The sequence below is a fragment of the Girardinichthys multiradiatus genome, chromosome 5 (assembly GCF_021462225.1).
Source record: "Girardinichthys multiradiatus isolate DD_20200921_A chromosome 5, DD_fGirMul_XY1, whole genome shotgun sequence".
NCBI lineage: Eukaryota > Metazoa > Chordata > Actinopteri > Cyprinodontiformes > Goodeidae > Girardinichthys > Girardinichthys multiradiatus.
In genome coordinates this window covers 4364742-4383133 of record NC_061798.1, presented here as the reverse complement: position 1 = coordinate 4383133, position 18392 = coordinate 4364742, and the positions used below count along the sequence as shown (strand labels likewise).

The 18392-nt window shown below is 39.2% G+C and overlaps 1 protein-coding gene across 1 annotated transcript in view; it reads left to right on the top strand.

Annotated features, from left to right (window-relative positions):
• Nucleotides 1-18392, top strand: part of gpr179 (G protein-coupled receptor 179) — a 48274-nt gene that overhangs the window by 25633 nt on the left and 4249 nt on the right. Inside the window, exons 4-11 of the mRNA XM_047364904.1 lie at nucleotides 882-978; nucleotides 4593-4813; nucleotides 5259-5327; nucleotides 8330-8439; nucleotides 9003-9241; nucleotides 16399-16537; nucleotides 16633-16735; nucleotides 16989-17135. Coding sequence (XP_047220860.1) covers nucleotides 882-978; nucleotides 4593-4813; nucleotides 5259-5327; nucleotides 8330-8439; nucleotides 9003-9241; nucleotides 16399-16537; nucleotides 16633-16735; nucleotides 16989-17135 — 1125 coding nt within the window. The remainder of the gene's footprint in view (nucleotides 1-881; nucleotides 979-4592; nucleotides 4814-5258; nucleotides 5328-8329; nucleotides 8440-9002; nucleotides 9242-16398; nucleotides 16538-16632; nucleotides 16736-16988; nucleotides 17136-18392) is intronic.

Sequence of the window (18392 nt, the reverse complement as noted above, 5' to 3'; positions counted from 1 at the left end):
ATGAACAAACAGAGCAATCAGAAATACAAAAACATCACAATTCACCAAAATACAAACCTAAGGATCAACATTAACAGAAAATCTAAAAGATCCTAACAGAGAGAGGATGAAAGCCCAAAACAATCAAACAAAACAAGTTGCAGGAATCCTGTTTGCCTAGATGGGGCTCCAAAGCTCCTTCTGGCTTCTCTGTAGTGTGAGACAAAGGTTATAGATGCACAGCAATAGTGAACTCACTGAGCTGAAATATGAATATGAAGAAATTATGAATCTAAGGTTTATATTTGTCACTGAATTGTAATTTGTTTTCTGTAACTTCACATTTAAAGCAAGTCTGTCTGAACGTTTTCTACAAATGAAGATGGTATTCACAAGCTTATGTTAGCCATGCATTATCATCATATTCTGCAGAGGCTTATATTGAATCTACAAACTCATCCATTTTAAAACATATTGTCCTCCACATACAACTATGTTGTCAATGTCACAGCTAGGATGTGAGCAAGGTGGTCTACTAACCTGACCAGTTGCACCAGTTCTGTCTGGAGGAAAGGCCAAAATTACAATGTACATTTTATTATTTAAGTGTGTAGCATTTTTTCAGCGGTAAGTAAAAACTTTCAGAGTAAAATGAGACAAAATATAACATGTAGCACTACAGGACCATGACATCAGGATCGATGAACAGAGCGGCATCAAATTCACATCCGCTACCAATACTGGATCGGATCAGCCCTATTTTTAGAAAGAAATTTAAAAAACGTTTCTTTTTTTTTTTTTTGCTAAAATTAATAAACCACCAACCCACAAAAAAATCTAAATCTGAAAAATATGTAAAAAGTACATAACCAAAAAGAGTAAAAACACTGTCTCTATTTCAGTGTGTTCCAGTTCCGGGCCGGGGTTTTCGGCTGGGTCAGTACTGCTGTCGTTGTAAGGAAGGATACTACAACCCAGAAATCCCACCTGAGAATGCAGGTAAGTTAACAGCAAACCATCAGTCAATGGCAAGATGAATATCAGAGAAGCTGAAGTCTTTATTGCTGCCACCAGTAATGTTCTGTTATTTTTGAAAGCATGACAAACATTAAGAATTGACTAAAGTTTTCCATTTATAAAGGCTAACCAGTTATACTTGAGCAAGATTTGCATTGTTTTGATAATTAAAGGGCAGATCAAATAACATTCTAATTGTTAAACTGTTGCTGCATTTCACAAAAATAACTAAAACTAACTCAGATTTGATCAATAAATTATGACGTGATGACAGAAACTGTGATCTCTTATTGATTTGCTCATTGAGTCCCTTACTGACCCTTCCTACTTCACCCCTTGTCATATTATTTGGAGTATGGAGACTACATAGAGAGGGCACACAACACCCACTGGCATGAATGTGTAACGCATTAAGCCTCAAGAGAAATGAATTTTGATTGCAGCTGTATAATCTCACCATGAAACTTTGTGCAAAATCGAACATTTGAGCACAGTTGCTTAGTTTTGGTAGACATGCTTACTGGTCTAGTGTTGCATATTTTGTCCAAGCATTTATTTTTTTTTTTAATCTAGCATGCTTTGTTTAGCCACATCAAGTTGGCATTCAGCATCAATCATGTGCCATCTGTTGTCATTGTTCTAATTTATTGAAGTTATGCAGTTTCAAGGGGTTCTTCATTCCATATAATGGAGTTTCCACCACAATTAGAAACATATTCACACAATGTGGTGGTGCTGGTTTCTATGTTATAACAACATAATACACACCGACTGTGAGTCCAGAGTTGCCCCCTGAAAAGAGTGCCTTCCAAAAGTATTCCTGCCTCTCACTTGTTTTTTGTTATTTTACATTTTGCTACAACCAAAATGTGTATTTGTATATTTTATTAGAATTTTCTGTAATATACCAACAACAAGTACGGCATAATTGCTTAACAAGGTAAAACATGCCTGGTTTTATCATATATAAAAATCTAAAAAGTGTGTGGTAACTTTTTCATCAAGTGCAACCAACTGCATCAGAAGTCAGCTAATTAGTAGGCAGAGTCTTCCTGTGTGTGGTTTTATAAACCCAGCTGCTCTTTGAAAACCTCAGAGATTTGTTAGAGAACATCAGTGAACCAGCAACATCAACAAGACCAGGGAACGGGGATATGTGAGTGTAGTAATAGCAGGCAGGGTTTGTGACTCCAGCTATAAGAAAATGATCTATTAAACGCTTTTTATCTTGAGAAACAACCACTCTATCTATTGTAACAAACAATGAAAATGGAATCACCAGTTAAGACATGTGAAAACGATGTGTACTGTCCAAACATTTTCTGGCTTCAATAATTTCAGATTTTCACCTGTTTTTACTATAGAACATCTATTAACATGTCATACCTTTCAAAGGTTTTTGTTAAGAAATATATCAAATGTATATTCAAAGTCCATATTCCCAGAGTTGATGCAAGTCACTGACATCCTGGTTATCAACTGCTAATCTTAAGTGATGGTAATCCATTCTTATCTTCTTGGTACTTGTAGTTGACCAATAATCAACCATTAACAATTGCAAACACAAATCAGTGATGATTTCAAGCACATCTGCCCTTCTTTACAGCAACTCAGCTGGACTCTGTCTGAGGTTCACCTCTGCTGATGATGTAACTACACTGAAATAAAGGGAGCTTATTATTTAAACACAATTAAGACAAGTTGGCTAGGAACTCACTTTTAAGCTAATAAAACCCTTTGGGATTAATATAAATTTGATCACCTTGCACCTTGGTCTCGTATAATTTGAAAATTATTTGAAAACATATGGCTGAATCAATGCAGAAATAGTTCTTTAGACACAAAATGGACCTTCTTCCACAGCCATCTGATTCCCAGGACTTAAATCCTGTAGAAAACATGTGGGCTGACCTGAAGAGAAAAGAGCATCAGAGAGAACCCAGGCGTCTGGGTGATATACAGAGAAGAGAGATGAATAGTCAAAGATCCCTCTTTCTGTTTGGGAAATGTAATAAAATGCTATGGGAAAATATACATACAATGCCTTGGAAAAGTATTGACTCCCCTTGGCTTTTTACCTGTTTTGTTACATTCCAACCTGTAGGTTAAATGTTTCTTAATCGTATTCCATGTGATGGATATGCACAATATAGTCTATGTTGGTGAAGTTAAATGAGAAATATATATAAAAACTGGGAAAAAAAGAAAAAAATGAAAATTGGCATGTGCATATGTATCCACCACCTTTGCTATGAAGCCCCTAAAAGTTCTGCTGCAACCATTTACCTTCAAAAGTCACATTGTTAATGAAATCAAGTCCACTTGTGTGCAATGAAAGTGTGACATGATTTGTCAGTGTAAACAGACTTTTTCTAAAAGGCCCCATAGGCTGCAGCATCACTAAGCAGGAGGCATCGCACCAATGAACTCTCCAAACAAGTTGGGGACAAGTAGACAAGTAGAAGTACAAGACAGGGCGGGGTTATAAAAAAATATCCAAATCTTTGATGCTCCACTGAAGCACCATGAAATCCATCATCTTCAAATGGAAAGCACATGGTACCACAAACAAACCTGCCAAGATAGAACCACCCAGCAGAACTCACAGACCAGGCTAGGAGGGCATTAATCTGAGAGGCAGCACCAAGACCAAAGATAACCCTAAAGGAGCTGCAGAGTTCCATAGAAGAGACAGGAAAAGAGCAATTTTTTACTGTTAAAAATAAGAAAGCATGTTTTGAGTGTGATCAGTTTTGCACACTGGAGCTTTCTGTTATTTTATCGTATTTTTGTTGTTTGCTTCACAATAAAAAAAATAATGCATCTTCATAGTGGCAGGCATGTTCTGTAGATGAAACTGCAAATTCTCAAACAATCCACTTTATTTCCAGGTTGTGATGCAACAAAACATGAAAAATGCCAAGTGGGATGCATATGTTGTGGAATTTTCTTATCAAAGTGGATAGAAGTTGACTCACAAAAAGAGAAAATCCGGACTTTGTCTTTATAAGTTTTATTCAAAGGCATTAAGCGTTTGAAGACCCTGACACTGAGGTTAGTCAGTGAAACAGAGTCACGATCAACATTTACACACAGTATTTATACCAAACATGACAGTGTTATCTCAACTTCAAAGAGTCTGTGTTTTATGACCCCAGACCCTTCTCGGGTTCAGAGGTGACAAAGTTATCTAGGAACAAACCCATCTGCACATCCCCCTAAAGCATGAGTTTTAACCATTAAACTTCTGATAATGGCTTTTACAGCTTCCTCCTCTAACACAGATGTTCTGAGGAGTGAGGTAACCTAAAGGTCATACACTTTGGAACACTTAATAAAAGAATTTCCATCACACATACTTTCGCAAGTCACTGTATCTGAGGCTTTAAGCAAAATGATAGAACGAACGATTGTGTGTGCATCTGACTCCATATCTGACACTTTTAATAAATTTCAAATTGCGGAAAGAAAAAGCTATAGACGTGATTTATTTCAATAGTGTGTTTGAGATCTGCATGCTGCAGAGGCCACTGCGATCTGATGCTGTCACATGGCTTTGTGTAGGTGGTTTAGATCCATGTATCTGTGTTTTTCAGATGGGGACCCCATGAATGGCAGCAAAAGCAGTGTTACATGTTACCCAAACATGCCCATCTGTCTCCCATGCTGGCCAGGCTGTAAGAGCTGTCAGGACAGCACCCCCTGCTGGGTGCAGGAGGATAGGCTCCTCAGGGCTGGAGTGCTGGCCCTCCAGGGTGTCTTCATGTTCCTCGTCTTTGCCAGCATGTTAATGTGCTATCAGCATCGACAAAACCGGGTAAGTCAGATCCTTCTGTGAGTTGAAATGAGTAATAATAGTGGATCCATTCCAACACTAAGCCACGTGATACAGGACCCACCAAGCAGAAACATCCTCACTAATTACATTGGACCTTCACAGTCATCTTCTCATACACTCATTGTTGTACTTTAAAAGAAAGAACACATGATGCTATTTCATCTGTTAAAGCTCATATTTTGCACAGTGTGTATACAGGTTACTAGACTATTGCTCAATACATTAGAATGACAAAACCCAACATGTAAACCAAAATAAGTTAGACAAGACAAGATAAGATAAGATAAGATAAGATCTACAAAAATGGGGATATGTAGCAAACAGAAAGGGAAGTTGGGTGTAACATGAAAACTGAAGTACTCCCGGATTTATCTTTTCAGTGTTGTTCTTCTTCTTCTCTCTTTCTCTACCTCTGTACCTTCAGAGGATCCGGGCCTCCAGCCTCCTGCTGCTAGAAACCATTCTATTTGGTTCTCTGCTCCTCTACTTCCCAGTAAGTCCCCAAGCGAGTAGGATGTTATGTGTTGCAGAATGGAGTTGTTAACAGACATGGAAGCTTAAGTACACTGTGTACATTTCTCAGGTCTAGTCATAGAATATTAATCAGTCTTTAGATTTATTTTGTAACATCTGCCATGCTCTTGATTTAATATGCATCAGCTGATGAGGGATTGTTCCTGCAGACTAAGGCAGTGTGTGCAGAGCTGCACAATATTGGGAGGTGATTTAATGTGTCAACATGTTAATGGGCTGGCCCCTCTCTCCCTCTGAACTACTTAGTCATTTCTAAAAATAACAAGCGATCAGCATTTACCAGTTTAGCAGAAGGTGAGGTACAAACATAAAAGCTACTATACAGCAATACTGTCATTATGAGTAAAATATGAATTATTATACAGACTAGCATGAAAGTGTGTCTATTTGTATGTATAATTTAATGTCAACCTGCAACAACTTCATCTTTTTGATTCATACATGCTTTGGGTCTGAATGAGTTCAGTTGTTTAAGTTACTGAGATACACTACACTGCCAAATGTATCGAGTCACCCCTTCAAATCATTGAACTCAAATGTTCAATCACATCCATGGCCACATGTGTACAGGTCCTTCTCAAAATATTAGCATATTGTGATAAAGTTCATTATTTTCCATAATGTCATGATGAAAATTTAACATTCATATATTTTAGATTTATTGCACACTAACTGAAATATTTCAGGTCTTTTATTGTCTTAATACGGATGGTTTTGGCATACAGCTCATGAAAACCCAAAATTCCTATCTCACAAAATTAGCATATCATTAAAAGGGTCTCTAAACGAGCTATGAACCTAATCATCTGAATCAACGAGTTAACTCTAAACACCTGCAAAAGATTCCTGAGGCCTTTAAAACTCCCAGCCTGGTTCATCACTCAAAACCCCAATCATGGGTAAGACTGCAGACCTGACTGCTGTCCAGAAGGCCACTATTGACACCCTCAAGCAAGAGGGTAAGACACAGAAAGACATTTCTGAACGAATAGGCTGTTCCCAGAGTGATGTATCAAGGCACCTCAGTGGGAAGTCTGTGGGAAGGAAAAAGTGTGGCAGAAAACGCTGCACAACGAGAAGAGGTGACCGGACCCTGAGGAAGATTGTGGAGAAGGGCTGATTCCAGACCTTGGGGGACCTGCGGAAGCAGTGGACTGAGTCTGGAGTAGAAACATCCAGAGCCACCGTGCACAGGGGTGTGCAGGAAATGGGCTACAGGTGCCGCATTCCCCAGACCTGGGCTACAGAGAAGCAGCACTGGACTGTTGCTCAGTGGTCCAAAGTACTTTTTTCGGATGAAAGCAAATTCTGCATGTCATTTGGAAATCAAGGTGCCAGAGTCTGGAGGAAGACTGGAGAGAAGGAAATGCCAAAATGCCAGAAGTCCAGTGTCAAGTACCCACAGTCAGTGATGGTCTGGGGTGCCGTGTCAGCTGCTGGTGTTGGTCCACTGTGTTTTATCAAGAGCAGGGTCAATGCAGCTAACTATCAGGAGATTTTGGAGCACTTCATGCTTCCATCTGCTGAAAAGCTTTATGGAGATGAAGATTTCATTTTTCAGCTCGACCTGGCACCTGCTCACAGTGCCAAAACCACTGGTAAATGGTTTACTGACCATGGTATCACTGTGCTCAATTGGCCTGCCAACTCTCCTGACCTGAACCCCATAGAGAATCTGTGGGATATTGTGAAGAGAACGTTGAGAGACTCAAGACCCAACACTCTGGATGAGCTAAAGGCCGCTATCGAAGCATCCTGGGCCTCCATAAGACCTCAGCAGTGCCACAGGCTGATTGCCTCCATGCCACGCCGCATTGAAGCAGTCATTTCTGCAAAAGGATTCCCGACCAAGTATTGAGTGCATAACTGTACATGATTATTTGAAGGTTGACGTTTTTTGTATTAAAAACACTTTTCTTTTATTGGTCGGATGAAATATGCTAATTTTGTGAGATAGGAATTTTGGGTTTTCATGAGCTGTATGCCAAAATCATCCGTATTAAGACAATAAAAGACCTGAAATATTTCAGTTAATGTGCAATGAATCTAAAATATATGAATATTAAATTTTCATCATTACATTACAGAAAATAATTAACTTTATCACAATATGCTAATTTTTTGAGAAGGACCTGTATAACATCCAGCTATTAGGAATGCAAACTACTTCTAGAAACATCCGTGAAAGAATGGGTCGTTCTCAAGAGCTCATTGAATTCCTGCATTGTATCATGATAGGGTGCAACCTGTATAATAAGTCCATTGATGGAATGTCTTCACTGCTAACAAATTTAGTCAACTGTCAGTCACATTATAACAAAGTGGAAGTAACTGGGAATGACAGCCATGAAGTGGTAGGTCATGTAAAATGACACATTGCAGGCTGAGGCTATTCTACCACCACTACACGCTAGCTTATTTTGGGGGTTTCCAAGGTTTTCACTGGTCTGAAGGGATATATAGTCCCATCCATTAGTGAGTAAAACAATATGATTTCTAACTCCTCCCTTTAAGGCAGATACTCATCCCTAAACCTTGGATAAGCTCAATCCCTTTTTATCCAGATGTGAAACATGGCTTCTGATTTGGCTTCACATTTCAGATGTGGCTGCTTGACATTTCACTTTGCTTGAATAAGACAAACAGAACCAGCAGTCTTGTTTGACCCATGCTGGAAGCAAACATGTCTTTGTGCTTTAATTATACAATTACCCATGTAACCCATACTCCATCAGTTCCCCGGTATTCATTTTTGTACCTGCAGATATGATCATCTATAGAAGGTATGACAGATAGCCTTACTTTGTTTGCTAACCTTTGATCAACAGACTTAAACTGTAATATTGATACTTGTATCAGAGCTAATAGTTTAATAGTAAAAACAGTTTCTGCAGTCAAGGTACAGTCGAACTAAATCCAAACTTTTTCTGCAGTTTTACTTCAGTGTGTCTCCCCCTTCAGGTCTTCATTCTGTACTTCAAGCCGAGCACATTCAGATGTATTCTGCTGCGCTGGGTTCGAATGCTTGGGTTCTCCATTGTCTATGGCACAATTACACTGAAAATGTACAGGTAAAGAATTCATATAACTTCACTGAATCACAATATAAACTATAGCAGTGGGCAAGACTTCTGCAATACATTAAATAAACTCCAAAAGTCAGTATAAGAGGAGGGAAAATCCTGCACAATAACATTCAGTGACAGGTAATGATCTGTCAAAGATGTTAAAGTGTTACAATAGTGTTGATGAATGGTGGGTTCAATCCTGTTAAGGAGTCTAAATAATTATTTTCCCCTTTCAGTAACAAGTAACATGGGTTGGGACTTTATCTTCCCTTGAAATAGAGAAAGTAGAATCTCTTTCCTCAAACACTTTCCCTCTCTGCCTCTAGTTTATTGATATAAAATCTCTGAGGGATTTTAGTATTACAACAACCAGAAAGTCTTTGATTTTTCCAACATAATTAAACATAAAAATAGTCTCCAAAAGGCATTACCTTGCTTGTGGAATAACAAGTATTTAACAATTGCTGTTCCTCTTGCTGTATTTAGTTATCCTTTTTTGCCTCTTAAGGCACTTTGGTGGGAATTCCTCCAGCAAGTAAACCCTGACAGCCTCTCTCCTTGTCCAGGGTGCTGAAGGTGTTTCTGTCACGGACAGCCCAGAGAAGGCCCTACATGTCCAGCCTCCACCTGCTGAGGATTCTGGGAGTGATGCTGATGACGGTCAGCTGGTTCCTGTGTGCGTGGACCGTGGGTGTGCTCCAGAACCGAGACAGGAACATTCCGGTTTTTGTTACAGCCACCACGTCAGACGGTCAGGGCTTCAGCCTGTGTTACCTGGACCGCTGGGACTATATGATGGCCGTGGGTGAGTGTGGGCAGACAGACAGCAGCTGAAGACATTATTACTTCTTAATATTAGCAGGCTATTTGCTCATTAATTTAATCTGCAATGCAGGTAAAATAAACAGCCTACCAAGTATTAGATCTTTTGCACTATTCTACCCATATACACTCGTTAGCCACATTATGTGATACATATTGTTGCTTTCAAGTTGGAACCCCTTTTGCTTTTACAAAGATTCATCCTCAGACATCTTGGTACATACTGCAGGACATCATCACACAGTGCTGCAGATTTGCTGGCTGTACACCCATGATATCAATCTTCAGTTTCCTTACATCCCAAATGTGCTTTATTAGATTGAGAACTGGCCATTGGAGTACACTGTACTATTTGTCATGTTTAAGAAACCAGTATGTCAGTATCGTGAACAACAGGACTCAGGTTGTTTGTGGTGTTTAAACTATGTCTAACCGGTACTAAGGTCACTCAAAAAAGTATACCCCCACACCATTACACCACCACCGCCAGTCTGTGCTGTTGATACAAGGTAGAATGGACTCATGCTTTCATGTTGTTTACATCAAATTCCATCTTGATGTTGCAGCTGAAACAAGACTCATTGGACCAGGCAACATTTTTCTAATCAGTTTTTGTCCTATTTGGTGAGCCTGAGTGATTATAGCTTTGGTTTCCTGTTTTTGGCTTAACAGGTGATGCACCTGGTGTGGTTTTCTGCTGCTGTACCCCAATTGCTTCAAGGTTCGACGTGTTGTGAATTCAGACATGGCATCCTGCATACATTGTTTGGAACCGGCAGTTATTTTAATAGCTTTTGAGTTTCTATCATCTCAAACCTTTTTGCTCATTCTTCCCTGACACCAACTAGGCATTTGTTTCTGCACAACTATCGCTAACTGAATAATTTCTACTTTTGTGACCATTCTCTGTGAATCTGGAAGATGATTGTGTGTGAAAATCCCAGTAAATCAGTAGTTTCTGAAACATTCAGACCAGCCTGTCAGTAATTGGCTGAGTTGCTAGTTGTGTTAGCATTGACTTTAATAGGTGCACCTAATAAAGTGGCTGTTGAGTGTATATTACAATGAGGTTTGTGATTCAGTATATCGTGGAGTTCTATTACACATAATAAGTAACTCAAGTAATATCTGAATAAAATTTCAAATTAGTACAGTAAAAAGGTTTTTACTCTGAGACAAGCTGATTATACTTCAAATTAATGTGTACAAATTAGATAATCAAGGAACAAAATCAAGGTGTGTAGGTAAATGTTTGAGAAGTATGAGGTGTCCCTCTGTTGCAGATCATACCATATGTATAAACTAAGATACCATTTTCATATTTTTATGCTCTCATGTGATTTTGAGTATAATATTTCTACTGTAATGGTACTTACTGGTTACATCTCCATTTGTTTTAGAATTTTTTTCACTCAATAAAGGTTAATTCAGATTTTTTGGCATAGGGTTTTGTTAAAAAGTCAGCCCGTATCTCTATTTTATTTTTAGAATCTTCACTTTGATCAAACTGAGCTAAGAGCTAATCAGAGAAAACCAAAGTGAAGTTTAGCCTGTTTAAAACAGTCAGTGCAAACACTATTTTATACAGGCAAGTTTATTTGTATAGCACATTTTATCAGCAAGACAATTCAAAGTGCTTCACATGATGAAAAAGAATATTGCAGGGGCATGATAAGTAAAAGTAAAGAAAAGTTGTACTACAAACTGAAATTAATGAATGCACTCAATGCTTTTATGCCCTTATTTTCTTATCATGAAATCATCCCTGGGGAGGAGGCAACTCCTTAGAACTGTTCTGACCCATTATGTGCCTCAATAATGGGGACTATTCCTTTTAAAACTGGTCCACGCCTGGACCAAGAATCAGCAACTTCTTGTTGTACTATACCTTCCTCCTAACTTCTTCTAGGGGAGCCCAGCTGAGCCATGGTCTGTCGGTGTCAAGTGGTTCCCACTTTTTTGGGTTTAAACTGCAGGTTTCCCCCACTTGAAAAGGCAGCTCGCCTCAGAAGACTTTGAACTGGACTTCAATCCGTGACCAAGAGTCAATTGTCTGAGCTACCGCACCTTGCTGGCGGTCAGACGCCTTGGAGCTCCTCCAGTCCTTGGTCCCCATGAAGCGATCACACACTATCTAAAGACTCTTAAAGGAACGACTCTCAACCAGTTTCTAACTTTTAGCTCCTTTAATCTAAGTTAAGGCAGAGGAATGATTACAGAGATCAGCGCTGAGGCTCCCGTCTCGGACCGTCGCCGTCTGTTAGAGGATGACGAAGAGCCTCGATAGAAGGTCACATGTAGTTTTATATCTGGCACTCCAATGCAATGGATGTTCCCTCCCTCAGTGATTATCAGTAGACTATTTGTCACCATTGTAGTGTCTATCTGTTAGGTTGTGTAGTAGCGGGTGTCCATCCTTAATCTAAGTGTGCTGTAGTTTTCTAATCAAACCAGTTATACCAACTGCTCCACTATCAAACCCAGTGCCCCAGCTTCAGGTCATTCATGACAATCCTTGGGCCATTTATCCTTGTACTGTATGTCTATGAGAATTCTTATCCTATTGTAACAAAAGGGAAACATTAGAACTTATACTTATTTCACTATAGTATAAAAGAGAAAAACAGCTATGAGCATATCAATACAGGTTATTCCTAACACAATTCTTTCTTTTTTCTCTTTTATTTTGAAAGTGGTCAAGCCCACAATAGGTGAAAAACCTTAAACACAAAGCAAAACACAAAAGGGTTAAGCAAAACCCAATAAACCAAATTTAACTATGATCAAAATTAATTAGCCTTCAAATGATCATACATTATTCTTGAAAATAAGTATAACATATCCAAATTAAACACCCAAAAATCAAACAAATATATTCAAAGCACTAAATATCAGTTTCTACATGTATTCAAATACAGCCCGCAGCTCACCAGCTCCTTCCTTTCCTTGAAACAAGCTTTCTCAGTACTGCAGTGTCCATTTCCCAGCACCTCTCTCACACATTGTCAGCAGCTCCTGTGTTAGTGAGTACCTCCAAACAATTCATTTAATCATCTCCACCTGGAGCAAACAGCCTGCTGCCACCAGGCTGGGAGACACAACCAGACCTGCACTCAGCCAGAAAGGGCTGAAGCTCAGCTCAACAGTCGGGGAGGGGTCTTTTAGAGTGAACTGCTTCTCACTGGGGACAGCAAGGTCCTTTATGCTGTCTGTTCCAAGATGGAAAATCCTGATTAACCTTTATCCCCAGTAGAAACTTTTACCAATATGTTTTAGTTAACAGTTTAAAAAAGCAACTCTAAACTAATGGGTTTTTAAACTTGATTTAAAAGAACTCAGGGACTTGGCATTTTTGGAGTTTTCTGGAAGCTTGTTCCAGAGTAGTGGAGCATACAAACCGAATGCTGCTTCTCCATATTTGGTTCTGATTCTGGGGATGTAGAGTAGACTAGAACCAGAAGTCCTGAGTGGTCTGGAAGGTTCATACAGAAGCAATAAATATTTTGGTGATAGGCCATTCAGTGATTTATAACCTACCAGAAGTATTTTAAACTCTATTGTCAGAGATACAGGAAGCCAGTGTTACCCCTTTTCCACCAATGTAGTTCGGGGCCCATTTCAGTTCCTGAAAGTGATTTTGAACCAGTGACGCGTGTTTCCACCAACAAAAAGAGGTTCCAGGGCACGAACCCTGGTTCTGCTCAGGTACCGCAGAATATTTGGTTTCTCTGCACAAACCATAACATCACCCATGGGCTGGTTGAAGAGCAGACAATAGATGCAACAAGTACGGTGGCAAAGACAAAGAACGTACCATATAAACATTATTTATATGTTTGCAAAAACACACTGAACAGTATTGTATAACTACTGGTTTCAGTTACACTCACAGATTAATTGTAGTTTATGGATGCTCTCTTTTTGCATTAAAAGGAACATTGTGCGCAGCTCAGCAACCTCTGTGTAATTCCCACTGTTGCTGACACAAGCCTGGTTCCTAAAACTGCTGGAAACAGTGAACAACAAAATACCAAAGTTCGAATGAGAGTTCCTTTGATGGAAAAACGCTCAAAGTTTGAAGCCACCTGAACCAAACCAGTTCAAAAACAAGAGTTATTTCAGTAAGAAAAATGCTATGTAAGGACTTTTGAACTGGGGTGATGTTCTCTACTTTAGTTTTAGTGAGAACAAGAGCAGCAGCATTCTGGATCAGCTACAGCTGTCTGACTGGTGTTTTCCATCAGACAGACCAGTGAAGACATGGTTGCAGTAATCAATTCAACTAAAGATAAATACATGAGTGAGTTTTTCGAGATCCTGGTGGGACAGTAGTCCTTTAATCCTGGAAATGTTCTTCAGGAGATAGAATGCCGACTTAGTGATTGTCTTTATGTGCCTCTGGAGGTTTAAGTCTGAGTCCATCACTACTCCTAGATTTTGGGTGCATGTGATTTTTGTCAACTCTGATGTAAAGTTACATATTGACCCAAAAAAGTCCCTGTCCTTCAAATAAGACTCTAACCAGCCAAGTACTCAAGTAATATACCATGATCAGCAGTGTCAAATGCTGTGCTTAGGTCTAATAATACCAGCACTGGGGTTCTTTTACAGTCATTAAACACATTGTCAAGGACAGACTCAGTACCATTGTGAGCATGGAAACCTGACTGGAAGATGTCAAAGTGGTAGGTAATTGTTAAGGTATTTTAGTGTTGAAACACAGCTTTTTTAATAACCTTACAGCTAAATGGGAGATTTGAGATTGGCCTGTAATTTTGCAATAGCAACTTGTCCAGATTTATTTATTTTTTGACAGTGGTTTGATAGTTGTCTCCAGGACCTGGGGAAATACACCTGACAAAAGGGATGAGTTTATTATTGCAATCAATTTCAGACACTACAATGGGCAAAACTTTCTTAAAGAAAGCTGTGGGTAAAATGTTGAGACAGCAGGAGGAGGAGCTTAGTTGATGAATAATTTCTTCTAAGTTTTTGTAGTTGGTTTTGTAGAACTGGAGCCGGCATTGGTGTTGGACCTGATATTAATGTATAAACTACTCTTTAAATCTTATGAATTTTCTCAGTAAATACGTTGCAGGCTTTGTTAGAGTGACTTTCAGATGCTACAGACACAGAAGGGTTTGTTAACCTGACTGTAGCAAACAGGCACGAGTTTTATTAACGTTTTTTCTGAGGATTTAGGAAAGAAAGATTCCCTTGCATTTTTTAGTTGAAAGCTATATCTGTGAAGTCTTGCCAAGGAACACCTTTTTAGACTTTAGTGAATAATAAAACATATTGGCCTCTTCTATGCTCCCTGTTCTCACTTAGAAAATTGTAGATGATATTTAGATAGATATAAAGTACAGCCCAAACGTTTGGACACACCTTCTCATTCAAAGAGTTTTCTTTACTTTCATGACTATGAATATTGTAGCTTCACACTGAAGGCATCAAAACTATGAATTAACACATGTGGAATTATATACTGAACAAAAAAGTGTGAAACAACTGAAAATATGTCTTATATTCTAGGTTCTTCAAAGTAGCCACCTTTTGCTTTGATTACTGCTCCACACACTCTTGACATTCTGTTGATGAGCTTCAAGAGGTAGACACCTGAAATGGTTTTCACTTCACAGGTGTACCCTGTCAGGTTTAATAAGTGGGATTTCAAGCCTTATAAATGGGGTTGGGACCATCAGTTGTGTTGTGCAAGAGGTGGATACAGTACACAGCTGATAGTCCTACTGAATAGACTGTTAGAATTTGTATTATGGCAAGAAAAAAGCAGCTAAGTAAAGAAAAACGAGTGGCCATCATTACTTTAAGAAATGAAGGTCAGTCAGTCCGAACAATTGGGAAAACTTTGAAAGTGTCCCCAAGTGCAGTCGCAAAAACCATCAAGCTCTACAAAGAAACTGGCTCACATGAGGACTGCCCCAGAAAAGGAAAACCAAGAGTCACCTCTGCTGTGGACGATAAGTTCATCCGAGTCACCAGCCTCAGAAATCGCAGGTTAACAGCAGCTCAGATTAGAGAACAGGTCAATGCCACACAGAGTTCTAGCAGCAGACACATCTCTAGAACAACTGTTAAGAGGAGACTGTGTGAATCAGGCCTTCATGGTAAAATAGTTGCTAGGAAACCACTGCTGAGGACAGGCAACAAGCAGAAGAGACTTGTTTGGGCTAAAGAACACAAGGAATGGACATTAGACCAGTGGAAATCTGTGCTTTGGTCTGATGAGTCCAAGTTTGAGATCTTTGGTTCCAACCACCGTGTCTTTGTGCGGCGCAGAAGAGGTGAACGGATGGACTCTACATGCCTGGTTCCCACCGTGAAGCATGGAGGAGGAGGTGTGATGGTGTGGGGGTGCTTTGCTGGTGACACTGTTGGGGATTTATTCAAAATTGAAGGCATACTGAACCAGCATGGCTACCACAGCATCTTGCAGCGGCATGCTATTCCATCCAGTTTGCGTTTAGTTGGACCATCATTTATTTTTAAACAGGACAATGACCCCCGACACACCTCCAGGCTGTGTAAGGACTATTTGACCAAGAAGGAGAGTGATGGGGTGCTGCGCCAGATGACCTGGCCTCCACAGTCACTGGACCTGAACCCAATCAAGATGGTTTGGGGTGAGCTGGACCGCAGAGTGAAGGCAAAAGGGCCAACAAGTGCTAAGCATCTCTGGGAACTCCTTCAAGACTGTTGGAAAACCATTTCAGGTGACTACCTCTTGAAGCTCATCAACAGAATGCCAAGAGTGTGCGGAGTAAAGTTCATTATATTCAAGTGATTAAAAAAGGAATTAGTCAGTCAGTCAGTTAGCCTAAAAGTGGTGCTAGATAATGGCATTTTATGTACTTTGAAGAAACTGTGGTTAAGTTGTTTCTTACAGTGGCTCTTAAAATTCTACAAACTCCTGGTTAAATTTGTCACTCTATGACAAATGAAACCTTTTTCTCATATGACATTTATCCTGTCCACTATATCTTGCAATAGTTCTCCAAATGTATCAGATTTGTCCACAGCTCTCTTCAGGTGACCCCACAGATTTTCTGTCAGATTTAGTTCATTCAGGCCCTGTCACAAAGTTTACCAGAGTAGACTTTATTCTCTGTTTTACTTCAGCTGAGCTTCTGTTCCTGTGCTGGAGCAGTTCCCTGTGGACAGCTGTCAGGCCGGTCCCCTCAGCCTTTCATGAACCTCGCTACATGGGCATTGCCATCCACAACGAGCTCGTGCTCTCCTCCATGTACCACCTGTTTCGGTAACAAAGATACAACACTTTAAGTATTTAATGTGTACTCTGAAGCACAAACTGTGCTCAATTAGGAATGATTCTGTGTTTCCATCTTTCATTAGGTTCACCTTTCTGTCTCTCCATCCTGACTGGATGTTACTGCTGTCCTTCATGCACACCCATGTCACCATCACAGTTACACTTACACTGCTCCTGGTTCCAAAGGTATTTACATGTGACAGAGACAATAGAAAAGCAACTTATGGCTGCATAATAGTTGCAGTGTAACTAATCCAGCAATAACCATTTCCTTCAACAGTTTAGCTCTGAGATCATTAGTCTTTATTCATTTCTTCAACTAGTTTTAACAAAGATTTTCAAGATCAACAAACCTACCTTTCAAACAATTTTATCAGTTCCATATCGTACAACATTTTCTTATATGTTACGTTTCCAAATATTTGTGTGTGTTTTGTAGTTTTTTTTCGAGACTAAAGCTAGAAGAGAGGAGATAGCAGCAGAAGTGTATGAAGATGAAATGGATCTGCGACGTTCTGCCTCATACCTCAATAACAGCTTTTGTTCTACTTGGAGCGGGCACAGTATGGACCCAGATGATTTTCAGGTAAATTTTCACGTCCCCTCAGACAAACGCGAGGTAATGAATCTGTGACATACAGTTGAAATCAGACGTTTACACACAATCAATAATAAAAAAAAAAAAAACAACTTAGACCCATTTCTTTAAACGTCTATAATTAAATCAGACAAAACTTCTATTTTAGGGTAAGTTAGGATTGCCAAACTTTTTTTTATTTGCTAAATGCCAGAATAAGGAGAGCAAGAATTTTACTTTTTACCTTGTTTACTTTTTAGAATTTGTTTACTTTTACTTTTTTCTAATTCCAGAGTTTACTTACACTAAGATTGTTATGGTGTTAAAGAATTTAGGAAATCCCAGGTAATAATGTCATGACTTTGTAAGCTTATGTGTTAATTCACAACATTTAGCTTGAGTTAATAGGGGACACACCAGGTTCTGTCTCCAAGAGATGAAAGTGGTTTGGTGATAAATTTGTGTATCAACCATGAAACAATTATCCACAGATAAATAGATCTATACCAACATGGGCTGAAAGGCCACTCAGACAGGAAAAAGCTATTTCTCCAAAGTCAACATAAGCCAATAAACTGTTTATGCATTCAGTGACAAAGACCTGTGCTTTTGGAGACATTTCCAGTGGTCTGGTGAAACTAAAATTTAAGTTTTTGGTAATAATGACAGTTGTTACATTTAAAGGAAAAAGGGAGAAACTTGCAAGGCAGAAAACATCATAAACAGGGGTGGCACCATTATGTTGTGGGGGTGCTTTACTGCATGAGGGACTGGTGCACTTCACTTGTGTAAAAATACTGAGGCAACATCTGTCAGGAAGTTAAAGCCCGGATACAAATGGGTCTTGTAAATGGACAATGAACCTTACCATCCAGCCAACACAGTTACAATTAGGCTTAGGGACAACAGTCTGTTTTGGAGTGGTATTCACAAAGTCCTCATATCAGTCCTGTTGAAAGTTTGGAAGTAGAGATAAAATATATATGTAAGCAAGGCAACCTACCAACCTGAATCAGCAACCCTGGTAATTGTGAGAACTTTGTAGAAAGATACCCAAAATGTTAGTCAAGTCATAAAGCTTAAAAGGTAATTCTATCAAATATTGAGAAAATGTATTTAAACCTCTGCAGTTGAAGAATCTTGAAAACTAACTAACCTGAAACATACAGAGTTTAATCTGATTTAATGTCCAACAGGGAGAAAAAATAGGTTATGTATCTTTTTTAATACAGTATATGTAAATATCTTGTTTCAACTGTGATTGTT